The following is a 27,903-nucleotide window of genomic DNA, read 5'->3' as shown; positions in this document are numbered from 1 at the left end:
CCCTGAAAAAGGGAGGGAGGGGTAAATGTTGTCTGATGTTGGCGTATGCCTGGTGTTGTCGCAGTGGTTCGGGCAGCGGCTTGGGATCCAAAAGGTCCTGAGTTCAAGCCCCATTGGGCCACTGAATTAATATACCAGGGGGTTGACTCAGCCTGTCATCCTTCCGAGGTCGGCGAAATGAGTACCAGTATATGGGCCGGTATATACCCCGGTTAAAATAGGTGTACCATATCCCTGTGTCGTAAGAGGCGACCAGGGTTGCGTCAGGAAGGGCATCTGGCGTAAAACATGTGCCAAATCACTATGCGTATCATACGGATGATCCGCTGTGGCGACCCCTAACGGGAGCAGCCGAAAGAAGAAGAAGAAGAAGAGGAAGGGTAAATGTTGTCTGATTGGAAAAAAAAGTTCACCAAGAGAGTTTTCTCGACTATTCCAATGAATCCCGGGGGTTGGAGCTTAGAAAATCCGAAGTTGAGGAATAAGGACCACCCTATTGTTTAATTTATTTTACTCTCTTCTTTTGTTTAAGTGTCAGGTGCATACAATTACAACTCAAGACATTCCTTATTGAACCTCCCATTTTTGAATTATTTTTTTTCCTATCGTGGCATTTACACTACAGGCTTACGCTAGTTTTAATACAATACCATGGATTAACAGTCCCAATAGTGAATAAAATGTAATAAATCAAGTACTACCAATTATAGAAAACAAGGTGAAATATCTTACTATATCCATCACCGTCGGTGTCAAACTCATCAATCATGGCTCTCAATTCCTCATCTGGTACATCCTCCCCGAGCTCACGTGTCACACGCCTCAAATCTCGCAGGCCGATGCGACCAGTGCCACACTCATCAAACAAACGAAATGCTCGGGCCAGCTCTTCGGTGGGATCTCGGGTAAGCAGTCTCTCTGACACTATGACAAGGTAAATGGATGGAAGTGAAACAACAAGGGGTCAAAAGGTAGATTCTGAGGTACAACAAGATAGAAAGAAAACACGACAAAGAAATATACATCATAAATCACACAAAGCGTATGCAATTACAAATATGTATGTATGTATATATATATATATATATATATATATATATATATATATATATATATATATATATATATATATATATATATATATATATATATAAAGACCCACCCACATCTCTCACCTGTGAATGGAGGGAATAGCCAATCAGCTCTCACCGAATCGACTACACCCAGATGGCTGGGATTATATAAATGATTGACTCCTCCCATGCTCCTCGAGCCAAAGTAGCTGCATAAAGCAACCCAAGAAGACTTACACAAGGTAAGTGCAAAGTGGTTTCGAACCCTTCCCAGAGTTCCTGAACAACTATAAAGACATTCACACAGAGTACACACATGACAATCCCAATGCTATACACTCCTCTCAACGACTGGACTGGTTTCATCACTTATTGGCGAATCATCAGCAATAGCGGAGACAGCAATGCATACTAATGAGACTCTCAAGCATGTACCATGTTATAATGTTTAGGTGATAGCTGATTGGCTATTCCCTCCATTCACAGGTGAGAGATGTGGGTGGGTCCTTCTATATTTATATATTGACTGCTTTTCACATTTGCACATGGTACATGCTTGAGAGCCTCATTGGTATGCATTGCTGTCTATGCTCTCGCTGATGTCAGGCCAGGTCAGGTATGGCAGCATGCGCCAGAGCAGCGCGTCGCTGCGTCCACTTTCTGCCGGTAATCCAGGGGCTTACGTCTGGCCATCCCCCAGGCAGATTTTTTTTTTTTTTTGTATACCTTGGTCGATGCTCGGATGAGAGCGAACACACAACTCACAGCAAGGAGGCATGAGACAAGAGGGGCGGGAGTGGAAGGGACAAAACATTGGGGAACAGACACATTAGGTGAAATGTGGAAGGGAGAGGGATGGGGATGGGACGGGGAACATGGCGAAGAGAAGATGGACATTACAGGGACTTTCAGGAAGGAAAGCAGGAGAATTGAAGGAAGTGGGCTTGGGTGGATTATTGGGGGTAGAAAAGATCGAGGATTTGGATGGGGGAAGATAAGAGGTGGTGGTGAACAGCTGTTTTGAAAGCCTGGAGGGAAGAATGGGAAAGAATAGAGTGAGGAAGTTTATTCCAAAGGCGGGAAAAAAGAGGAATGAAAGAGTGAAGATGAGCAGTGATTCGTGATTTTGGTAGTTTTATCAGAAGGGGGTTGTTGGCGGACCTTGAGCGCCCTGTGGAAATGTGGTGGGGACAAATCGCAGAGAGAGCAGGGGGGGCAAGGCTGGAGAGGAGTCGGTAGAAGACAGAAAGACCACCGACCAACCTGCGGTGATTGAGTGAGAGGCCCAAAGACTCAGCTTCTGGCTGATGCCTGGCACATCCCCATCTCCTTGAGATGCCGATCAACCTGCTGCAACCACGAGGCACGTGGTCGGCCCATTGGCCTCCTCCACTCAGGAGACTCCCTCGCTGAGAGAATCTGGTTAGCAGGATCAGCGTCAGGAAAATGAGCCACATGTCCATACAGCCGCAGCTGACGCTCACGGACGATGCAGGCAACAAATCTCATTTGAGTCTCTCTCAGCAACCGCTCGTTGGACACAAAGTCCGACCAGCGATAGCCAAGGATTCTCCGAAGAAACCGGGCACCAAAGGAATCAAGTCCTGAAACAACTTGCCTTTGCCTCATGGAAAGCAAACCCAACTGAGGGCAATCTCAGTTCTTTCCACAAAGCTCGGAACAAGTGTGTATCTACCCTCAGGAGAGCCAGAAAACAACATCTTTCTCATCTCAAGTCTGAACTCTCAAACCTCTCTCCCTCCTCAAAATCCTGGTGGCGTTTAATCAAATCTGTTTCTGGTGTATGTTCCCCCTCCATCCCCTCCCTTACCTCAAATGGCCGCACTGCTGATTCCACACGTGATAAAGCTGAATGTCTAAAGTCGGTGTTTGCAGCTAAATATTGTGTCCTAAACCCATCACTATCTCCACCCACTTTACCCAGTCGCACCCAACTGTCCCTGGACTCTGTATCCTTTTCTCCTGATAAGGTGGAGAGCTTGCTTTCAAACCTCGAGTCAGATTCTGCAACCGGTCCAGACGGCATCAGCCCACGTGTCCTCAAAGCCTGCTCTTCTGCTCTTGCTCACCCTCTCTCTGTTCTATTCACCCTCTCATTTGCCCAAGGTCATCTGCTTGGAAATCTGCTAACATCACTGCCCTGCATAAAAAAGGTGCAAAAACAGATCCCTATAACTACAGACCAATCAGCCTTCTCCCAATCATCAGCAAGGTGATGGAATCCATCATCGCCTCAGATATGAAATCCTTCCTCATCTCCAATGGCTTGATCATCAATTTGGTTTCAGACCAGGTCACTCTACCCTGGATATGCTGCTTCTGCTCTCCCATCAATGGATGGAGGTCCTCAATGCCAGACAGGAAATCCGAGCCATATCCCTGGACATATCACGTGCTTTTGACACAGTCTGGCACCCTGCCCTACTCACTAAACTCTCTTCCCATGGTATTCAAGGCCATCTTCACTCATGGCTCGCAGACTTCCTCTCCTGTCGCAGTCAACGTGTGGCCCTAAATGGAGTTCTTTCATCCCCTCTTCTTGTGCAGGCTGGAGTTCCTCAAGGTAGCGTTCTGGGCCCTGTTCTTTTTCTGGTTTTCATCAATGATCTCTCGGACTCTCTGGAAAATCCTCTATTTCTCTTTGCCGACGACTCCACCCTCTGCCGTACCATCTGTCATCCCTCAGACCGGCAAGCAGCAGCTTCTTCACTCACTGCAGATCTGGATAAAATCACAAACTGGTCCAACACGTGGAACATGTCTTTCAATCCAGACAAATCTCACACTCTCACTATGTCTCTTCGAAAGGACCGTTTACAAACCCCCCCATCCACTTTCTCAACAATCCTCTGGAAGAAGTCTTTTCTTTCAAGCTTCCAGGTCTCACTATCTGCCATGACCTTTCCTGGGAAAGTCACATTTCCAACCTCGCCTCAAAAGCCAGTCGCCGACTGGGAATCCTCCGTCGTGCTAAGTCCTTCCTCGGCCCTCTTGAGCTCCTGACCACTTACAAAGCTTTTGTCCGTAGCCTGATGGAGTACTGCTCTCCCCTCTGGGCTGGTGCTCCTGCCTCCCACCTTTCTCGGCTTCACGCTGTCGAAACCAGGGCATTTAAGATCATCGGCATCTCCCCCAATGAAGCTGAGTCTTTGGGCCTCTCACTCAATCACCGCAGGTTGGTCGGTGGTCTTTCTGTCTTCGACCGACTCCTCTCCAGCCTTGCCCCCCCTGCTCTCTCTGCGATTTGTCCCCACCACATTTCCACAGGGCGCTCAAGGTCCGCCAACAACCCCCTTCTGGTAAAACTACCAAAATCACGAATCACTGCTCATCTTCACTCTTTCATTCCTCTTTTTTCCCGCCTTTGGAATAAACTTCCTCACTCTATTCTTTCCCATTCTTCCCTCCAGGCTTTCAAAACAGCTGTTCACCACCAGCTCTTATCTTCCCCCATCCAACTCCTCGATCTTTTCTACCCCCGATAATCCACCCAAGCCCACTTCCTTCATTTCTCCTGCTTTCCTTCCTGAAAGTCCCTGAAATGTCCATCTTCTCTTCGCCATGTTCCCTGTCCCATCCCCATCCCTCTCCCTTCCACAGTTCCCCAATGTTTTGTCCCTTCCACTCCCGCCCCTCTTGTCTCATGCCTCCTTGCTGTGAGTTGTGTGTTAGCTCTCATACGAGCCTCGACCAAGGTATACAAAAAAAAAAAAAAAAAAGTCTCCGTCTCAGATCCTTGGTCAGAGTCCAAGTCTCGCATCCATAGAGCAAGACTGGAAGCACCAAGGACCCTGAAGACTCAGACTTTCGTCCTCCCGCACAGGTACCGGCAGCGCCACACCCCATGATCCAGTGAATTCATGACTCCCCAGGCCCGACCCAGACGTCTCTTGACCTCTGACTCACAGCCAGCAGAAAAATGAATATCGCTGCCAAGGGAAGTAAATCTCTCCACGACCTCAACATGCCCACCACAAACAGACACAGACAGGACAGCAGCATCCAAGATGTCATTGAAAGCCTGGATCTTAGTTTTAACCCAGGCAACCCGTAATCCCAGCGGCTCCGACTCCTCATTCAGCACCTCGAGGGCCCCCGACAAGATATCTAAAGTCTCCGCAAAGATGACTGCATCATCTGTGAAATCAAGGTCAGAGATCTTGACATTCCCAAACGATGCACCGCAGCTTGATCTCTCCGACATCCTCCCGAGAAGCCAGTCCATACAAATGCTGAAAAGTGTGGGGGCCAGTACACACCCCTTACAAACTCCAGTAACAACTGGAAATAAGACAGAGATGGTACCACCACAACTCACAGCACTCTCAGTACCAGAGTAGAGTTCAAACATCAGATCGATCAGTTTTGGTGGCACCCCACGAAGACCAAAAATCCTCCAGAGGGCATCCCGATTAACTGAATCGAACGCTTTACAGAGACCAACATCAGCTGCAAGCATTCCCTGCCGAAACTCTTGTCTGCGTTCGGTGAGGACCCGAAGACCAAGGATACGGTCAATCGTTGACCTCTTTGGTGTAAAGCCTGACTGCTCTGGACACTGGTGCTCAAGCAGATGGTGGCGAACCCTATCAAGAATTATCCGAGCAAAGACCTTGCCTGGCACTGAGAGCAGCGTCACCCCTCGGTGGTTGTTGCAGTCTTGGCGATCACCCTTCCCTTTCCTGAGAGGGACAACAAGGCCTCTCTTCCAGTCAGTTGGGATGATGCCTGTGTTGCAGGCAGAGCAGAGAACTGCATGCAACAACACGAGTGCAGCATTTCCACCAGCCTTGAGAAGTTCAGCATGGATGCCACAGATCCCTGGAGCTTTACCCCATTTCAACCGGCTCACTGGAGTCTGTGTTTCCACAAGCGAAGGTGGACCACAGTTGATTGGAGGGTCAGCAACAGGGATTGTAACACCCCTGACGTCCAACTCAACAGCTGGATCAGCCTGGTACAACCGCTCAAAGTAACCGGCCCAGCCGGACTTCACTTTGGACTCCTCTGTCAAGAGCCTACCACCCTCTGCTCTAACTGCAGTACACCGAGGGATGGGCTTGGATGAACGCAATGCGCGAATTCACCTGTAAGCAGAACGAGAATCACTTGATCACAGGTGATGCTCTACCCCCTCTCAGATTCCTCGCACATAGGCCTCCTTGTCCACCCTTAGCGCATGTACAGTTTTACGCCTCAGCTCCCTGAACAGCTCAGCTCTGCCATTCAGCCTGGCCCTGCGACTCTGATCAATGGTTTCCAGTGTCCTTTGAGAGACAAAATTCTTCTTTGCCCTATGGTGAGTTCCAAGACATCCACCAGCAACATCAAGGACGGTGGTCTTGAAGACACTCCACAACTCTTCAGGACCTCCCAAAGCACCCAGACCCCCCAAATCTCTACTCAGCTTGTTCGCAAACTCCTCAGCTACCCTCTCATCCTTGAGCTTGCCAACATCCAGCCTTGGCTGGGATGGTACCATTCTCCTGGCTTTAAGGTGCAACTTCAGAGTTGCTACAACAAGTCGGTGGTCAGTATTGAGTAACTGAGCACTCCGGTCAACCTTGCAGTTCTGGATCATCCTCCAGAGACCATAAACGAGGACATGGTCAATCTCCTTTGCCGCACCGCCAGCATTGGAATACCAAGTCCAGTGATGAGCTTGTGAGCGCTGAAACCATGAACCGGACACCCTAAGTCCATGACTTCTTGCAAAGTCAAGGAACTTCGTGCTATTCTGTTTCATAGTTCCTGACCCATGGGGACCAACACACGTCTCATAACCATCCCTATCAGTTCCAGTCGATGCATTGAAATTCCCCAAGACGAGAAGTGTATCTCGTCTGGGGCACTGATCAACCATAGACTCAAGTGTGGCATGGAATGCATCCTTCACAGCGAGATCACTCGCCTCATTCGGAGCATAAACAGAGACCAGGGAAATGACACCTTCGGAGTGACGAATCCTTCGTCTTATAATACGCTCGTTGACCAGTGTTACCTCAATTATCATTGAAGTCAGCTTATTGGACACAGCTTCAGCAACTCCTTGGGAATGGTAACCATCAGAGCAACGAGACCAATAGTAGGTGTAACCACCCACCAAGATCTCGCCGCAATCCGGTCTCCGAACCTCAGAGAGTGCTGCAATACCTCAGCACCACTCCGACACACTCTCCCGCAATCTGACCCAGGGATGTAACCCCGTGGTTTCCCTCCTATCATCAAAGATTGGGGGTCCCGAAGGCTTTGCCCCAATCCTGTCATCCAGTGAGCTGCCCTGCGAAGGGAGGCTGCACAGGATGTACTCCCACGGAGTGGGTTTGCAGATTCCTTTGCGTTTTTGTGTTTTGCGGAATGAAGGGTTTTACGGTGGCCGGAGTGCAAATCGTGCCACCAACCTCCTAATAAGAAGTAACCCAACTGCAGGAGGACGTCCGCAGACACAGTTGGGTACTAGATATGGATGGGCGTTGGCTCACAAGGAGCTCCTCTGCCCTTTGACAGGTTTTGTTTTTAATCCTGCTCGGTGTCCATATCCAAACAATCAATCATCGCTGATGATTCACTAATAAGTGATGAAACCGGTCCGGTCACTGAGGGGAGTGTATACCATTGGAAATTGCCGTTTGTGTACTATGTGTGAACGTCTTTATAGTTGCTGAAGAACTTTGGGAAAGGTACAAAACAGGCTTTGCACTTACCTTGCCTAAGTCTTCTTGGGTTGCTTTATGCAGCTACTTTGGCTGGAGGAGCATGGGAGGGGTCAAACATATATATATATATATATATATATATATACATATATATATACATATATATATATACATATATATATATATACACTATATGTATGTAGTCTCGCGCAAGGCTAGTTAAAAGCAAAGCACTGGCAGATCTGGTGAGAACAGAATTATGCAGATGGAGCTGTTTGGGTGTCGGGTTTAAAAAAAATAATATCTGCTCAGCCGGTTAGCAATCACCATGCTTTTCCCTTTTCTAATGATAAGATCTCTTGATATTTAGTCTTTCATAATTCACAATATCAACTAACTCTGCAATACATAGAGAAGTCATATTAAAAGTTTTAGAACACCTCCATTTTTCCAGTTTTTCCTGAAATTTAAACAGTTCAAGTCTAGTGAATAACCTGAAATGGTACAAAGCTAAGCGCTAAATTGCCAGACGTTAAAGAAAAAGTTTAGGTTACCAAAAACTGAAAAAGAATGTAAATTTCAGAGTTGTTAAAAAGGCCCTTTTCAGGAAACAAGTAATGGGTTAGCAACTGCAGCTGTTCTGCAGCAATGGAAGTAATGCAAGCCTTGAAAGTTGATGCAAACAATTCCTACAGGTGTCCCAACTTTTGTTAATTAGTTACAAACCCTATGTCTGTATAAAAGCAGTGTTGGAACAGACTGTGTTGCTACACCCTCTGAAGCATTATTTGGACAATATTACACTGCAGGAAGTAGTATATCGCTATCATCATGGTGCGAAAAAGACAATTAACAGAGGAAGACAGACAGACCATTATAACCCTTAAAAGTGTAGGTCCTTCCTTTTGAGAAATTGCAAAGAAGCCAAGGTGTCGGTGAGTACAGTTTCCTACACCATCAAAAGGCACTTGGAAACTGGAGGAAACTCTTACAGGAAGAGGTCTGGCAGACCCAAAGCCACAACACAATCAGAAGACAAGTTTCTGAGAGTCAACAGCTTGCGTGATAGGCGCCTCACAAGACAGCAGCTTCAAGCACAGCTTAACACTGGTCAAAGTAAGGAAGTCTCAGTTTCAACTGTGAAGAGAAGACTTTGAGCTGCAGGTTTGACAGATCGAGTGGCAGTAAGAGAGCCATTGCTCAGATGGCAAAATAAGAAAAAGAGGCATGCCTGGGCCATGAAGCATGGCCAGTGGACTACTGAAAACTGGAAGAAGGTCTTATGGACCGATGAATCAAAATTTGAAATCTTCGGTTCATCACGCAGGATTTTTGTACGCCGTTGAGTAGTAGGCGAAAGGATGGTTCCTCAGTGACACCAACTGTCAAACATAGAGGAGGAAGCGTGATGATCTGGGGTTCTTTGGCTGGATCGAGAGTCAGTGACTTGCACAGAGTGACTGGCACTCTGAACCAAAAGGGCGTCCACAACATTTTGCAGTGCCACGCAATACCCTCTGGTCTACGCCTAGTTGGTCAGGGGTTCATCATTCAGCAAGATAATGACCGAAAACATAACTCCAGGCTATGTCAGAACTACCTTGTAAGAAAGGAACAAGACGGTAGGCTTCAAATCATGGAATAGCCAGCACAGTCTCCAGACTTAAACCCCAGCGAGCTGGTTTGGGATGAACTGGACAGAAGGGTGAAAGCAAAGCAACCTACAAGGGCAACACATTTGTGGGAACTTCTGCAACAGTGTTGGGAAGAACTTTCCGAACAATATTTGATTTCCATTGTAGAAAGAATGCCATGAGTATGTTCGGCTGTTATATCTGCAAAAGGTGGCCACTTTGATGAGTCAAAAATTTCGATTAAATTTTGTTCAATAAAATGATTCCATGATTGTTTTTTATCTGCAATTGTATATTTGTTCTATGCTTTAATTTCAGAGTACATTGAAACATTAAACTGCTTAAATTTTAGTAAAAACTGTAAAAGTGGGGGGTGTTCTAAAAGTTTGGATCGGTCGTGTGTGTGTGTGTGTGTGTGTGTGTGTGTGTGTGTGTGTGTGTGTGTGTGTGTGTGTGTGTGTGTGTGTGTGTGTGTGTGTGTGTGTGTGTGTGTGTGTGTGTGTGTGTGTATATATATATATATATATATATATATATATATATATATATATATATATATATATATATATATATATATATATATATATCAACCATCGGAGCAGCGACGGCCTGTCCACGAGAGGGTCTTTTGTAATAAAATATCATTGCAATATTTTCCAATTATCTCTTGAACTCGTAGTTCACTATTCATTCTAATCCTCCCGTTATGTTAATCATTTGCTTAACTTTATCTTCAATTCAATTTATTTTGCCTTCTTAACCCCGGAGATTTGCCCATGGAGAACCGAGCCAAGGCTGCAGGAGCCTTCGCAGCTTTCCGGCTGATTAACAGTTTTCGTTGCACTCACACTTTCAGTATATTCCTTTATCTTTTCTTCACTCAATATAATTCTCCAAACAGGAGAAAAAGTTAAGTTTAACGCTTTGACAATTTGTAAATATGGAGAAGGAGGCACTTGGACAGTGAATTGGACACTTGGACACACACACTTGTACACTTGGACACACACACACAGCCTTGCTTGCTTAAAGTAAATACGTAAACACGCTGAGTTATAAGGATTGTTAATTTATTTAAATTTTCAGATTTCACTCCAGATTGACACTTATGTAGTCCACATGCTACGATCCTCAAATTCGAAAGACAGATTTTGATTATATGCTTGAATTAGTCCACGAGAGGACATAGTGGTTCCAAAGCAAGGCATTTTTGAGCAGGCCAAAACAAATGGTGGCTTAAAGACCCCTGTGAGGGTGAGTGGTCTGACCAAGGATAAGCCTGTTTTTGTTTTTTCATGATGAGTTGAGTTAACTATCTTCAAAAAAGGTGTTTAAATTTATCCAAATACCCAATTTTAATTCATGCACTCCCTTGGAGTTCCTTTACTAAGCATGCAAAGTTTTGAGACACTAGATTACATGGTTTTGGAGTTCTGGAGGAGACACACTGACACACTGATTGACACACGAAATGACACACACTGGAATTTATTATATGTATAGATATACGTTTATTGTATATTTTATTGCTGTGGGTTATGCTGCATTTCAGGGTAACACCAAAATGATGCCAACCACACAAGCAAACTCAATAAGAATTAGTCAGTTCTCTTCCAAGGGAACTCCTAAACTGTACTCGAACTATGGACTCATAACAGTTCATGCTATCATGAATTATCTGTGCATGGAAACATGCCTTTATACTTTCCACTCACAATTTTTTTTTCATGCTGTGCTGAAACTTGCATTTGTGTGGCAGATTTGGACTTGTGGAGGGAGACACCCGATTGCCCAAACACTTACTGACATCCATGAAGTCCTCAAACGCCATTTTTCCAGTGTTGTCATGGTCGTAGTCATTGAGGATCTTCAAAACCTCGGCTTTTTTCACATCAAACCCAAGAGCCCTCATTGACACCTGTATAAAGGTAGGTGGCTAAAGTTAGTGTGGTCATCATCATTGCCATCCGTATGTAGCACGTGGCTGTACGGGTTAGCATCTGTTCTCACAGGGGTACAGCAACGCCGCTGATGCAGTGTCCCCTGTAGGTTAGTTCAGGAATTTTGAATTTGGTTAGAGTGCCAGCGATTGATCACCTACTCTTTGTGAAAGACACCATGGGATCTTTAACATCAATGAACAACCAATGCTGGCAGATGGGGCATCCAGATAATGTCCATCCAAGGGAGGGCACGCACAATGAGGCATTGCCCTGCATGCGAAACACCAGCGTGACCCTCTATGGCTGGGTAGAGATTCCACCCCAAGCGAGAAAACTCAGAGGTGAGCTCAGAATACTTCTAGGCTATTCTTCCAACCCTTAACAACACAGGAAGAAGTTTCCCCTTGATCTGTCAAGTCGTTTTGGAGACTAGTGGGCCCATTTATCTGATGAACCAAATTTCTATTGTCTTCACAGCCTTAGGGGTATTTTGGGTCTTCTGGGTGCTCAGGGACTTTTGGGTCCTCAGGAATTTTTTGGGAGTTTTGGGTCCTCGGGAACTTTTGGGGTCTTCTGTTTCTTGGGGGTCTTAAAGGGTCTTCAAAGTTCGAAGGGGTCTCAGCAGTCTAAAGGGTTAAAAGGTACATTCCAACAGTGCATAATTAATGAATAGACATACGTAATTAATAGGCAAATAGTATGACAAACGACACACACACACACACACACACACACACACACACACACACACACACACACACACACACACACACACACACACACACACACACACACACACACACACACACCTCATCCATTTATAGTAGGAGATTATTTTTAAAAGTTTCTTCTTCAAAAAATCAGAGCTCCCAAACCATGTGACCTATGACATCATAGTTGGAGAACTTTTTGTTCCTCATGGATAGGCGATCATATCTGAAATGCTTCGTCTCGATCTGTTCAGGTGCTTGGGAGAAGAATATTTTTGAAGGGTTTTTTTTTAAATGTTAAAAACAATATGGCTGCCGAACCACGTCACTGATGACATCTTCAATTCCCTCCCCCCCAAACAATTTATCCCGAGATGACCCTCAAAATTTTTCATACTGATAAAGCGTTCCACTTATGCAATTATGATGTCGTAAGGAAGCCACAATTATCACACTCGTTTCCGAAAGGGAGTATTTGACATGTGCCAGTTTCATTTTTGCCCATGAAGCAGTTCAAGAGATAGAGGTCCAAAGTTCTTTCATTTTTCCAAGATGGCTGTCACACTACATGACCTACGACATCATCATTATCATTACAACATTCTGCATGAGTAGTCGTACCTATGGTGAAAATTTTGTGTCAATCGGATAAGCGGTTACAGAGAAAACAGAGAAAATTAGCATGGACGGATGTACATACGTACGTACGTACACATGGACAACCTGAAAACATAATGCCTCCAGCGACCTCGTCAGCGGAGGCACAAAAAAGCATACAATGTAAGACTTACAAATTGTACAAAAAGATAGGAAAACTAACAACAGTTGCCGATTGAAAAGTGATTGAAAATGTGTGAATAATTAATGTGGGACAGTGGGCCCAAGAGTGTGAATGGAGTGAATGTGGAATGCATGGTGCGAATGAATGATTGGGGGGAGGAGTGATTCTCACCCAAGTGACCCCGGGGTCAGTTTATTGTTAGTTAGTGGGTTAGTTAAATTTACAAAAAGGAGGTCGTTTTGTTGTTGGTGTTGAGTGAAGGCACGATACCCATTTGGAGGGTGCAGGAGTAAAATTGACCGGCTGGGAGCGTGGCTTGGGAAGGTGAGTACAGAGTAGTGGGCACCCCAGGCACCGAAGTAGTCGGCCAGAGTAGGCCAAGTTTCCAAGGGACCGGGATAGTGTACTGGGCACGGGCAACCCGCGGATAGGGACCCGGAGCACCAAGGATGCCACGTAGGCATGGAAGGGGGGCAATGCCAGGAAGGGCAACCCCCCTTGTTCATAGGGAGCAGGTAGGCTCAGAGACAGCCTCAGGGCCCGGGGGTATCATAGTTGAAGATTTGACAGAGGGGGGAGTCCCTGCCAAGTGAGCCACGCTGCCCAGCCACAAAATTGTGCGAGAGTACGAGTGAAAATTGGAGGGCTCGGCCCAAATTTATAATGGACACCAACATGGGCGATGGGAATCATGGTTTTTAGAAAAGATAGTTTAAATGACAGGCGTTTTGGAAAGCCCCGGGGTAGTTTAAAGTTAACAAGAAGGTATATACAGAATTGTGCTACTACATGGAAAACAGCATCCTGGTTGCCATGGCAACCACTTGAGATAACGAACGTATGTCGCGACACACTGTCTCCACAGTCTGTACCAAACACGAAACGTGAAAGTTGAAAACTTTGGGAGTTAGAGTGCGGACAGGAACGGACGGACGGACGACCGGTATCACATAATATTCCCCGATATATATATCGGGTGTATAAAAACACCTCACTGCCACATTATTAAAATATATATATACATATATATATATATATATATATATATATATATATATATATATATATATATATATATATATATATATATATATATATATATATATATATATATATTGGGCGTATAAAAACATCTCACTGATACATCATTAAAAACACCTCACTGCCACATGATTAATAATACGTCCCGATATGTATATGTGTATATATATATATATATATATATGTATATATATATATATATATGTATATATATATATATATATATATATATATATATATATATATATATATATATATATATATACATGGTTGCGAATTCGCGCCCGCCGGCGTGCGAGCGGCCATGTAACTCGAATCGCGGCACGTCGCCCACCGGACGGACAATTCCGTCGTGACCCTCTCGGACTAACGCCAGGAACTAGTCACGGGTGGGCCTTTCGGCCTCACCACGATTGTGCCAATCGGCCCCCCGCATGGGATAGGGTTGTTCGCCAAATTCGACCTACCTAAGTACCCACACGGAGGGTAGACCGGGCGATCGCACCTCGCCGCAGGTCGACTTCGGACACGGGCCACTTTAAGCGACCCGTTCCGTACTATCGGGATAACCGAGCGGTGTTATCGTCAACCTCGACGGTTCCGATTAATTGTCGGGCGTATTTAGCCCACTACCAACCCTTTACGTGAAGTAAGATGGAGATTCAATTAAAGAAAAGACGAAGCGAAACGGGAAAAACAGTTCAACATAAGGCACATTTATTCCGCGGCAAACGGAAAGCACACATATACAATTACAACAATTATGCACCAAAAGCAAATGTAAAAGAAACACAACAATTATGCACCAAAAGCAATTGCAACAAAAGAAACACAATGCAGATCTACTACCGACTACGCGAGCACACAGCAACACTTACACAGTTTTACTTCACAGACGGCGCCGACAACACATATACTCAAAAGCAAAAGAAAAAGGGGCCACCCTCTACGACAAGGGGGCAGACGGGCCTGGGGCCGAGACCGCGTGGAGCCTACCCGTCCTGTGATGAGCCGCAAAATGGCAGCGGTGCCCCGACTCCGCGCTCCTCCGCGGGTTTCGTTGGCACTGCTTGGAATGGGGTGGGAACGGGGCCCCCTTTTCGCACTATCTCAGCGTGGGGGGAAACAGGGGGGGGGTTGTTGATGCTCTGGGGAAAGAGGATTGCTGGCTTGCTTGGGTCCCGCGACGAGCGACTCCACTGCGCCCTCGACCGCGTTCCCGGCTTCCCCTTTCTGCAGCTCCCCGACAGACTCCGAACCCCGACAGACCGACTCTCCTCCAGACCCGTCTTGACTGCTGCTGCCACACTTCGCCGCCGCCACACCTCTCCAACTCGCCCGAGCCCGAAACAGAAAACTCTGAATTCGCCCCATGCTCGGCGCTTTATAGTACGCAGGAGAACCCATATGCAAATTTCCGGATCAGGATGCGCTCGGAGGCGGAGCCACGCTTGCCCATTGGACGGAGGAAAAGTGGGCGTGAACCTCCCCTGGTCCTCGAATTTGCATATATCGATTCTACTCCGACGCGCCTGGAGGCGGGGCCAAATCGCCCCGCGCTCGCTGATAGGACGGAACAAAAGTGGGCGTGTATCATTCCTGATCCGACTTCCCCTCGGAAAGGCCGCTCTTTGTACCCGCGGCTCAGTGCGCGTCCTGTACGAGGCCAGGACAGCCTGACGCTCGGCGCCCACAAGCGGTGCGGGAATGGCGGCAGAAGGAGGAGAGGTGAAGGTGGTGGAGAGTTTATTGTGGCGGTGATGGCCATGGCGACGCTTGGAATGGCGGTGATGCGATGTTTACGGGAGCGAGCCGTGACGGTAAAGGTCGTGGCTGTTGGCGTTGTTGTGAAGCGGCGTTGCGGTTGGTGGTTGTTGTGATGGCGGTTGAGACGTGGTTGGCTCAAAATAAAGATGGAACAGAAAAATGGCTATCTTAAAGGGTCGCAGCCCGAATGAATCACATTTATTCCCTCTAAACAACGGGTTTGGGCTAACTACACATGTACTTACAGAGATATCTCACCTACGGGACCTGAATGGTGGTTTGCGAATTTCCTCAACCACAACAATATATATATATATATATATATATATATATAAATATATATATATATATATATCTATATATCTATATATATATATATATATATATATATCTATATATCTATATATCTATATATATATATATATATATATATATATATATATCGGGCGTATAAAAACACCTCACTGCCATGGTATTAAAAACACCTCACTGCTGTGGTATTAAAAACATCTCACTCCCACATGATTAAAAACACCTCACTGCCACATTATTAACAAGAAGGTATATACAGAATTGTGCTACTACATGGAAAACATCCTGGTTGCCATGGCAACCACTTTAGATGACGAACCTACGTCACGACACACCGTCTCCACAGTCTGTACCTATGTACCAAATATGAAACGTGAAAGTTGAAAACTTAGGGAGTTAGAGTGCGGACAGGAACAGATGGACGGACGACCGGTATCACATAATACGCCACGATATATATGTATATATATATATATATATATATATATATATAGATATATATATATATATATATATATATATATATATATATATATATATATATATATATATTGGGCGTATAATAATAATAAAAACTAGGATAGTTAGGAGATGTACCCCTTCGCACCATCCATCCTTTCGCTCTCAGTATGCCGCTGGACCCACCTTGGGTTAGATTGCTGAACTCTGTAGGAGGCCATTCTGAGGCTTTGTTGGGCCTCGAGACAGGACGCTAGTCTCTCCCTGTTCCCCTCCAGAAAGGGAACGTAGGGGTTGGGAGTAGGCGAGGTTGACGGGATAGGTTAGCCGGACAAAGACAGGAAGTGAGTTAGGGAGAGGGAATTATAAAATAAAAAATATATACATATAATAAAATAAAATAAAATAAAAAGGGGCTAAATTTGGTTTGTGTTGCAAATTAAGGGAGTGGGTATGGACAGAGACAGGCAAAGGCGATAGGATGGGGGGACACAGGAGGGTAGGTCCGAGCCCGTTTTCAGAGCGGCCGGCACCACCACACTCCCTCGAGACTCACACGGAGCGAGACCAGAGGCCGGCCAGCTTCACCTGCCAGCCTGTTGTGCTGTATCGCCTGTTCCACATTTGCCTTGCCATGCCTTATTCGCCTGCCTCTGCCATAACCCCATGCCTGCTACCCTTTTTGCATTTGCCCCTGTGTCACCAACTCATCCATGTGCGCCAGGATCGTCCAGTGTTTGCAAGGACTGCCCTGCAGGCAGCCGCACATGGGGACTGCATTGGTGCAGCCCGTGCATCATTCTTGTGTTTTGCTTCCATCCATTCATTTCCATGAGCCGGAGACTGCAGTGAGCAGTCTGGCCACCTCTTCTTGCACAAAGGAGCCAGAGACTGCATTGGGCAGCCTGGCTACCTCTTCAAATGGCCTGTGGGATGGCACATGGCATGCCGTGTAAGAGTGAGTTGCCTCCAGCAGCTGGGGGAAGGGAAGGAATGAAAGAAGAAAGTTCACTGCAAGGAATACTCAAGGGGGGCCTTTTGAGCAGGCCCCGAGGACGACTGACCTTCAGCTGCTGTGCACTCACCCACCAAAAAATGACTGACATTGCTTTGCCTTTTCTTTCCCACAGATGACAGGTCCTGGGCCATGGTTAGTGTAAATAGATAAGTTGAGGTAAAAATTGTAAATATGTTCTTTGACCCACCTGCATGTTTGTTGTAGCGCCAGCAATTTTAGTTAAATTGTCCGAGTGAGTCTGATAGTTTAACTACGCAGCGCACTAGGTTATTTATTTTGGGACATGTATGAAAAAATGTCACACTCAGGGATCCGTAGGTAAATCGTACAAGGGGAGAACTTACACATGCTGGTCACACGAAAATTAAACGACTCGGGACGAGTCTGTAAAAAGGGGAGGGGTAGTGTTACGAATCTGGAACCCATCGCACACAACAGCTAGGGTCCCTGTAGAACAGTTATATCGGTAAGTGTGTGTTTAGAGTTAGGGCCCCTACCTGTGTCTAACTGGAATTACGTGTGTGCGCTGCGGAGATTCGTTTACAACAACACGCCTTCACCTTGCTTCCTCACACCAACGCCATTGTCTTCATGTGTTCGACCACGTACGTGGGCGGAGATTTCTCGGCCACCAGAGCTCCGACTCCGCACCAGAGAGATGGAATGTTCCCCGCGACCAATGGGAGGCGTGAGACGTCTCAGACACAGACGTTCCCACGAACCCCGGACCAATGGGAGGCGAGACGTCTCAGACACCGACATTCCCACGAACCAATGGCAGGCGAGACGTCTCAGATATCGACGTTCCCACGAACCCCGGACCAATGGGAGGCGAGACGTCTCAGACATCGACGTTCCCACGAACCCCGGGCCAATGGGAGGCGAGACATCTCAGACATCGACGTTCCCACGAACCCCGGACCAATGGGAGGTGAGAACGGCAAACTTTCCCACAGCCTCTCGACCAATGAGAGGCGAGATGTCTCAGACGGCGATCCTTCCCACGACACCCCAGCCCGCAGTAGAAATGCAATGCAAGGAACGCCAGGGCCTTGGAAAGGGCGTCAGGGTTGGGCAATCGGGTTTGAGGTGCCGGAGATCAACTCATCTGGTCTGGTCGGCTTGGCAGCAATCGGGTTTGAGGTGCCGGAGATCGACTCGTCTGGTCTGATCGGCTTGGCAGTGCTCGGGTCGTCTCTCGTCTCATCCACCTGGCGTCCGACGCTTTTCCTCCGTCCCTGGTGCTTGGAGTGGCATCGTTGTTGCAGGTTCGAGTCCCAAAGAGCCAGATTGTCGAAGACCACACGAGGTGGACAGGTCCAAGTGCAGGCTCTGGTCTCCAGCTCCCTTTCCTCAAGCTGGAAGACTTCAATAAAGACCATTGGGGTCCACTTCTGTGTGTGTGTGTCTGTGTGTAGGCCTGTCTTTAAATAAAACTGTTCAGTGCCTTGTACATTATTTGCATTTCATCTCTTATAGTCAGTTTAACTCTGCTCTTCTGTGTTCCCCTCCCTGCCTATTGTTAAATAAACAGCCACAAATGTGAAATGTATCCGCTCATTCGTGTCCTTTCCTCCATTGGCTTAGCGTACTGCGTGTTGGAAGATTAGCCAGGCTGTTGCCGCTGTAACGGGACAATTGGACCGACGGATCTCGGTGATCAATTGCTTGGGTCGCACACGGTTGGAGTACGCTAAGCGGCTCGTTCCGTACGGGTGCCGTCGGGGGTGTGGAGACTCGGTAAATAGCCACGTGGAAATCTAGGTATTTTGAAAATTGGCAAATAACCCTGTATCACATGGCAGAAATATAGACGCTTCACGGTCCGATAAGGGACCCGTACTTTTTCGAAAAGGTACGATCTAAATTCCGGGCGATCGGTCGAGCCGACTCTATTGCTCCATCTAGCGGTCGTGCTCACAGTCGATACCCGGCCCCGCAACAATATCAGTGTGTGTGTATGTGTGTGTGTGTGTGTGTGTGTGTGTATGTGTGTGTATGTGTGTGTATGTGTGTGTATGTGTGTGTATGTGTGTGTATGTGTGTGTATGTGTGTGTATGTGTGTGTATGTGTGTGCGTGTGTGTGTGTGTGCTTGTGTGTGTGTGTGTGTGTGTGTGTGTGTGTGTGTGTGTGTGTGTGTGTATGTGTGTGTATGTGTGTGTATGTGTGTGTGTGTGTGTATGTGTGTATGTGTGTGTGTGTGTGTGTGTATGTGTGTGTGTGTGTGTGTGTGTGTGTGTGTGTGTGTGTGTGTGTGTGTGTGTGCGTCCTCCATAACTCCAAAACCATGAAACCTAGCAGCCTGAAACTGTGTGTGCATACTACGAGAACGTCACGGAAGTGCAAGAGTGAATATTGTGTTTGGTTTAACCTTTCAAAGATAATTAAGGGACTTATTTAACTATATCCTTCATCAAGGGTCGTGCTTGGTCACCTCGCTGGGGTCTTAATTCACCATTTTTTTTTGGCCTCCTCAACAATGCTTCAACTTGGAAAAGGCCACAATGGTTTCTTCATGATAAATTAATATTTTTTCCACCTTCCTCACTTGCGTACATCATCAAATGCTTGATAATCATACCTACGAATCGCTAGAGACATTGCAATGCTAATAAACGCCCAGACGCCAGTGTTTGTGGCTTTATTTCATTTCCGCACATGTCATAACCTCCAGAATCTCTTAATCTCAGCTGAATTGCCAAATTTAAACTCCTTTATTGACTTCAGCAGTAATTGCGACTACTAAAAAAAAAAAAAAAAGTGTTCATTTGTCCAATTCGGATATTGCCTGACATTCCAGGCCACTTCGGGTGCATGGTGTTTATATTGTTATGAATCTGGAAGCCTTATGCACACAGACAGACAGCCGTCCCCGTAGCTCAGTTATTTTGATCAGTAAATGTGGATAGATAGCTCCCTTTCTCTTGTTTAATGGGTAATTAAAAGTTCATGCGCTGCGAAGTTATTTTTAAAGTTAGGATTTTTACACTTATAACGACGACAACGTCATCTTCACTTTCACACGACAACGCTACGCTCGCGGCATTCTTCGCGTGCTTGCCAGTAAGCGCACACGTGGGCGGAGTCTAACGTTGGCATGGCGTCCCTCCTTAGCCAATCGGCAAGGAGTGGACATCTCACCCTCCCCGTTTCCGACTCAACATGATCGCCATTAAGCACGCAGCCAGAGGTGAGGAGGTGGGCGGAGCCACAAACGCCTCCGCTTGGGACTCCGCCCAAAAGGGTGGGAGTTGCCCCGCCTACCGTGCGTCTGTCCAATGGAGGGCGGCCAGGGAATTGCACAATGGTTCCGGCCAATCAAGAGGCCAGTGGTCAGGAGAAGAGGCCCCTCCCTCCTAGAGAGAAAAGGTTGGTGATTTTGGACAAACAGGGGAGATCAATCTCGTCCTGTCGCCGGCGTCTGCCCTCATCTCGTCCTGTCGCTGGAGTCTGGTTCTCCATCAGCTCAAGCACGTGGTCTGCTTGAGCGTGGAACGTATCCCTCGACGCTTCTGGTCTCGTGTTGTCGCTGGTGCTGGCCTGGTCGCATCTCGACGCGGCTGGTCTCGTCCTGGTTCGCTCGTCTCGTCGAAGACCGCACGAGGCGGGAAGGTCTCTTTCGTTTCTTTTGGGTGTGCGTCTGTCTGTGGGCCCTGTCTGTAAGTAGGAATTGTTTAAGTGCACTTTGCTGCACATACTTGCATCTCTATTAGTCGTGATAACTCTGCCCTTACGTGCTTCCCTCCTTCCCCACCTACTGTTAATAAATACCCCATTTGTTGAATGTTTCAGCTTGTTTCTGTCGCTTCCTTCATTGGTTTAGCAAGGTGCGTGTTGGGGAATTAAAAAGGCCATTGCTGCAATAATTGTACATTTGGACCGACGGGACTTGGGTAACCATCCGCTCGAGTTACGCACGGGTCGAGCATGCATACAGCTCGTCCCGTACAAGTGCCGTCGAGGGTGTGAATCCTCAGTAGCTCACCACGTGGGCATCTAGGTATTTTGAAGTTTGGCAAATAACCCTGTCCCACGTGGTTGATTTATTGACGATTCATGGTCCTGTAAGGGACCCATACCTTTCAGATTTTCCAAAAGGTACGATCTCGATTCTGGGTGTTCGGTAGAGTCGACCCTACTGCTCCACCTAGCGGTTGTGCTCGTCGCCGATACCTGGCCCACAACAATATGACCGATCAACGATCGCTTATCGGTTGCCAAGCCAACCGTGCCTTATCAACCGTTTCGTTGGAGTGCTGGCTTGAGTGTTTGAGCCACTTGGTGAGTGCTCTACAATATTCACACTGTCACTGAATATACCTATTGACTTGAACAAAGTTCAGGGCCCACTCATCTGCGTTTGGCCATGCGGTGCGTCGGTTGGTGCTCGCACGCTAAAAATGTGAAATTATATTTCACACCACGTTTATCCTTTTTATACGGTCTTCGTTAATTCCACGACCCGTCATTTCGGCATAGATAGATTATTAAATACATATTAAAAAAAATTAAAAGTTTCATTTTTTTTAAAGTTTCTTCAACCATTTCGTTGGAGTACTTTCTTGGGTGGTTAAGCCACTTGGCGAGCACTCTTCAAGCTTCGATGGCAATACCGCGGTGCGGTTCTACATGGGGAAATTTCCGGAGAAAGGAAGGCAAAATAAATTACATGATAACAATGAGTCAAAAATGTTTTCAGTGGTTACAAAGCAATGAATTTCCACATCAAGGCAGGATACCCAAAAGGCACGCACGCTCGCTCTAAGCTGTCTAGCCTGGGTTTGAAACTCATCCCGGTGTTTCATAGGCAGGGTGATTCATCAATGGGTGTGCCGTCTCTGGGATGGATGTTAAACTGGACGTCACATCAATCGGAATCCCCTCTCTCTCCTTCCCCCCTCCCCTCTACCAAAGTCAGAATGCTACCAAATTTAGGTTACAACATTAGGCCGGGGGGGGGGGGGGTTAATTAAATTGTGGAAATCATGCCGATCACATGACCAGAAGTGTGTCAAAATGGCCGACTTGGTCAACATTTGGGAAAATCGTGTAAATTCCTTCAAAAATCATCGTCTTCAGAGCCACCAATCAGAATGCTACCGAATTTGGGTTACAACATTAGGCCAGGGCCCACTTAAGCTACAGGTCCAGTGGTCCTATTTTTTATGTGAAAAATTTTTTTTTTTAATATATATTAATCCATCCATCCACTGGAACCATACTCTGTGCAGAGCGCTGGCGCTGCATAAGCAGTCTCCTTGGCTATTGGGTACAATCCTGGATGGGTCGCCACTCCAACACAGGATACCAGCAAGCTGGAACTCATTTTGCCGACCTCGGAAGGATGGCAGGCAGAGTCAACCCCACCTGGTATTAATTCAACAGCTGAGCGAGATTTGAACTCAGGATCCTCGGATACCAAGCCCACCACCCTAACCATTAAGTAAACACCAGGCATATTATATATATATATATATATATATATATATATATATATATATATATATATATATATATATATATATATATATATATATATATACATACACTCCAGTATAACTGTCATTAATAAAATAAAGGGTAATATCAAAGTTAAAAGGAAAAATATAATACATGAAATGTCGACGTTAGGAACGTGTCCACTGCTTATTCCATTAATTCTTACTAGAAGCACTGGCTCCCTACGGGAGCCATCAAGGGGGTCATGTTATGCCTACTTTACTCCAAGGGGTCCCAGGATTACACACCCCAAAAAATGTTTGTGATAGGTTCTGTAGTTTTTGCGGTACCTGGGAACAGACAGACAGACAGACGGCGAATTATAGTGAGATGAGAAAAACTGCTTTGACTTGAGCAGTTTCGATATTCGTCACACTTTTCGGGAATGCATCCCCGACATAAACCGGGGTCGGACTGTACAATTACAATGTGAGCACGTCTTATAAAGCATACATTACAATACGTGCTCATCTATAAAGTACATACTATTACAATAAGAGCACGTTTATGGAGCACATACTATTACAACACGAGGACATCTATAAAGTACTACTATTGCAATACGAGGGCATCCATAAAGTACATACGATTACAATACGACGTCTATAAAGTACATACTAATACAATGCAAGCACATCCATAAAGTACATACTATTACAATGCAAGGACATCTATAACTTAGAAGTGAGTTGGATAGAACATCATAAATGTATGTGGAAAAATTACGGGCCCAGGCCAGGAATCGAACCCAGGTCCTCTGAAAAACCATACCAGTCCTCTGCCACCTGAGCTATCTGGGTGACCAACTGGCTGAGCAACGCAATTCTTCCACATATACAGGTGCCACTCCCTTCCCCCCACTGCTTCTGGGGCACTCACTGCCAACAATAGGAGCAGCTCGGGCCTGCTCTCGAGAGGGTCCATCTATAAAGTACATACTATTACAACACGATGACATCTATAAAGTACATACTATTACAATAAGTCTATAAAATACATACTATTACAATATATCGTCTATAAAGTACATACTATTACAATACTGTTACGGATTTGGAAACCTTGTGCACACAAGCAGCCAGAGTCCCCGTAGTTCAGTAATTTCGATAAGTATGTGTTAATAGTTAGAATCCTTCCTTCTGTCTAATGGGAATTTTGTGTGCACTACAAGTTATTTTCTAGTTAGTTTTTTTTTACATCTTCAACAACTACATCGACAACAACTACATCCTCTACATCACCAACTACAACAACAACGCCATCGTCCACGTGCATCATCACATACAGGGGTGAGGTTCCCTCCGTCCACCGTGAGCTCGTCCTATCAACGGCAGCCACGACTCACCCGACAACCCCCTCGTCCAATCCGGAGGCGAGTACCTCAGAGCATTTCCCTCGACCCGCGGGGGAGGGGAAGGATAAGTTGAGTGGTGAGCAGTCATTGGGGGTGATTGCCTTGGTCGACGAGGGTTCTGCCAAGTGATCGTGGCGACTGCAGAGTGGTCGTGAGGAGAAGGTTTTTCGGCAGACCGGTGTCTTCGTGGCGACTGCGGAGGGTCTGCAGTCCGGTGGTGATTTGCTTCGTCTGCGGCCGTGCTGGCTGGCGTCCGTGGTGCCGTTCTTGGTCCCCGGAGCTTGGTGCGGCGTTGTTGGCGGTGGGTTCGAGTCCCACCACTGGACAAGCTCGAATAGACCGCACGAGGTGGGACAGGTACCCCGGCCCGGCTGAGGACCGAAATAGACCCACGGGGTCCAGTTTCTTTTTGGGTGTGTGTGTGTGTGTGTGTGTGTGTGTGTGCCCAGTCTGTTAAGTAGAGCTGTTAAGTGTTTTCATTCTTGTACATTACATTTCTTATTTGGATAACTCTGCTCTTTGTATGCTTCCCTCCCCGATTATTATAAATAAACCCCTGTTAAATGTTCCAGCTCCTTTTCTGTGCTTTCCTTCATTGGCCTACCAAGGTGCGTCTTGAGAAATAGTAAAGCCGTTCGTGCCGTAAATTGTTCATTTGATCCGGCACGGCTTTGGTAACTTCGGCTCGATTATGCCGGATCCGAGTCGGTGATAGCGACTCGATTCGGCCAAAGTCGGCCGAGGGTGTGGTTTCCCTGGTAGTTGGACGGCGTGAGTACTTAGGTCAATTGGAATTAGACAAGTGGACCCTACCTCACGCCGTCAAAATATTGGCGACCACGGTCCTCTAAGTGACCCGTGACCTTTCGGAGTTGTCCGAGAGTCACGACCTAAATTCCGGGTGTTCAGTGGGAGATGACTCCACTGCTCCACATAGTGGTCGTTAATCGCCACCGAACCCCGGCCCACAACAATACGACGTCTATAAAGTACATACTATACAAATATGACGTCTATAAAGTACATACTATTACAACATGACGTCTATAAAGTACATACTATTACAATATGCCATCTATAAAGTACATACTATTACAATATGCCGTCTATAAAGTACATACTATTACAATACGTCTATAAAGTACATACTATTACAATACGTCTATAAAGTACATACTATTACAATACGTCTATAAAGTACATACTATTGCAATACGTCTATAAAGTACATGCTATAACAATACAACGTCTATAAAGTACATACTATTACAATACGTCTATAAAGTACATACTATTACAATACGACGTCTATAAAGTAAATACTATTACAATGCAATCACATATCATAAAATAGGCATTATTAGAATGTGAGTCTGTCTATAAAGTATGTACTTTTGAGAATTGAGTGCACACGTCAAGAAAGTACAGAGGGTGATTACGTCTATAAAATACATACAATTGCAATGTGAATCGATGCAATACAAAAGGTGTCATATCGACGTCGTCAATGTATAATCTGCAAATCACACAAAACAAGTGCTGGCGAGGCTCTGCAGCCTCTGATCGCTCTTTCCAGTTCGTCTTTAGTACGACTCGGTCGGGGTTCGAACCGCCGACTTCCAAGACTCAGGTCGGACGTTCTCACCAATTAGACCACAGAGTCTGCAATTATTCCCATCTCTCCACAAACCAAAACCTGCTGTCTCCACCATTCCTCCAAGCACAGGTTTAACAACGATCGCTCCATCTATTAATTATATTCCTTTTTCCTATTCTTAGTAAGCTCTGTAGACCTTCATAACAGCCATATCGCACAGGACTGACCTTCAGCTCGTGGTAGTCTATCGTACCATCTTTGTCTGTGTCGAAAAGATCAAAAGCCTCCTTCACCTCCTGTTTCTGTTCGTCCGTCAACTCTTTCCGTTTCCTTCTTTTTTCGTTATCACCCGGCAAGTCGGGCCTGGATGGAGCAGACGGCACACAGTTACCACAGCGGCACCCAAACCGCTGCATCGGTTACCACAGCGGCACCCTAACCGCTGCATCGGTTACCACAGCGGCACCCTAACCGCTGCATCGGTTACCACAGCGGCACCCTAACCGCTGCATCGGTTACCACAGCGGCACCCTAACCGCTGCATCGGTTACCACAGCGGCACCCTAACCGCTGCATCGGTTACCACAGCGGCACCCTAACCGCTGCATCGGTTACCACAGCGGCACCCTACATCGGTTACCACAGCGGCGCCCAAACCGCTACATCGGTTACCACAGCGAAACCCAAACCGCTACATCGGTTACCACAGCGAAACCCAAACCGCTGCATCGGTTACCACAGCGGCGCCCTACATCGGTTACCACAGCGGCGCCCTACATCGGTTACCACAGCGGCGCCCAAACCGCTACATCGGTTACCACAGCGAATACAATCAATGTGACCGACACGATCACAACATCGCTCTGCACGACACGCCATGCTCATGATTACCACAGAATGCGCTTCAAAACGACACGAGTCATTAAAATGAATGACAAGACGACGTGAGGATCCGTCTTCAACGGCCCGTTAAAAAAAAAATAACAATAATAATAATAATAAAAAACCCAGTGCGAACACGAATCACTGCAGTTTTGATCATGGGCTCGGACGTGTGAGAGAAAGCGCCAGTTTAAACATTCAAACCTCTGCGCCTCGCTCATCGCTTTGGAGATCAAAACGATCGTCCAGGAAACCGTTGTTGTCGATCCCAGTGTGTGGAGAAAAAGATTCCAATTTTCATCAAAATAAGGCCCCGAAAGGATGGTGTTCTCTGGAATTATCCTGAACGTTGTTTAAGAAATGAAGGAAGAAACTTTGTCTGAGAAACAATAAGCTATTCAATAATAATAAAAAAATACACTCATGTCGATTCATGAGACTTCCTCATGCTAAGATCTACGACAATCTCTACACTCCACTTTCATTCACCTGTCGTGACAGCGACGTGGTCGGCGCAAAAGACCAAATGCATTGACATTTGCAGTGAATCCGTAAAAATGCAGCGATATACCATAATATTATGTCACAACAATGTACTAACTGACCAGGCAACAATGACTACGAAGCCTCTGGAAATCACTTCATGAAAAGGAACGGTTGGACTGGGCGGAACACCAGTTTCGCTGAACATGATACACCACTTGTCTTTGTCGAGTGTTTGATCTATCCGTATTGCCGAACAAACATCAAGTGAAGAATCTTGATAAAATAAGTAAATAAAAGTGATTTTACAAAAACAAACTCAAACGAGAAAGCATCTGAAAATGCAAAGCCCGTCCGTTTTGTATTCGGGCTTCTTCTTCTTCTTCTTCTTCTTCTTCTTCTTCTTCTTCTTCTTCTTCTTCTTCTTCTTCTTCTTCTTCTTCTTCTTCTTCTTCTTCTTCTTCTTCTTCTTCTTCTTCTTCTTCTTCTTCTTCTTCTTCTTCTTCTTCTTCTTCTTCTTCTTCTTCTTCTTCTTCTTCTTCTTCTTTGTGCCAAACGGTACCTTTGACCTTTTGACCAAATTATTAATTTGACTTGTCCATATTCTCATCATAAAGTTTTGTTGCAAATTTGACGAGAAAAGCTCCCATGGTAAAAAAAAAATAATAATA

General features: G+C 46.1%; 1 protein-coding gene across 5 annotated transcripts in view; it reads right to left on the bottom strand.

The window, feature by feature from the left end:
• Window positions 1-27,602, bottom strand: part of CETN3 (centrin 3) — a 78,040-nt gene extending 50,438 nt beyond the window's left edge. The window contains exons 1-4 of one of the 5 annotated variants that reach the window (XM_085896322.1): window positions 27,355-27,602; window positions 26,095-26,230; window positions 11,188-11,302; window positions 811-924 (exon numbers count right to left, since the gene is read on the bottom strand). In XM_085896322.1, the coding sequence (XP_085752448.1) occupies window positions 811-924; window positions 11,188-11,302; window positions 26,095-26,230; window positions 27,355-27,440 (451 nt within the window). In that variant the 5' untranslated portion in view covers window positions 27,441-27,602. Of the gene's footprint in view, window positions 1-732; window positions 925-11,187; window positions 11,303-26,094; window positions 26,231-26,758; window positions 26,884-26,953; window positions 27,213-27,354 lie in introns of those variants that run through there. The other 4 variants (XM_085896319.1, XM_085896324.1, XM_085896321.1 and 1 more) reach the window with 4 other exon arrangements.
• Window positions 27,603-27,903: the final 301 nt, after the last annotated feature.

Source organism: Eptatretus burgeri, chromosome 9 (genome assembly GCF_056783735.1).
Source record: "Eptatretus burgeri isolate ZD-2024b chromosome 9, Ebu_testis_v1, whole genome shotgun sequence".
NCBI classification, from domain to species: Eukaryota; Metazoa; Chordata; class Myxini; order Myxiniformes; family Myxinidae; genus Eptatretus; species Eptatretus burgeri.
This window is presented reverse-complemented; position numbering and strand designations above follow the sequence as displayed.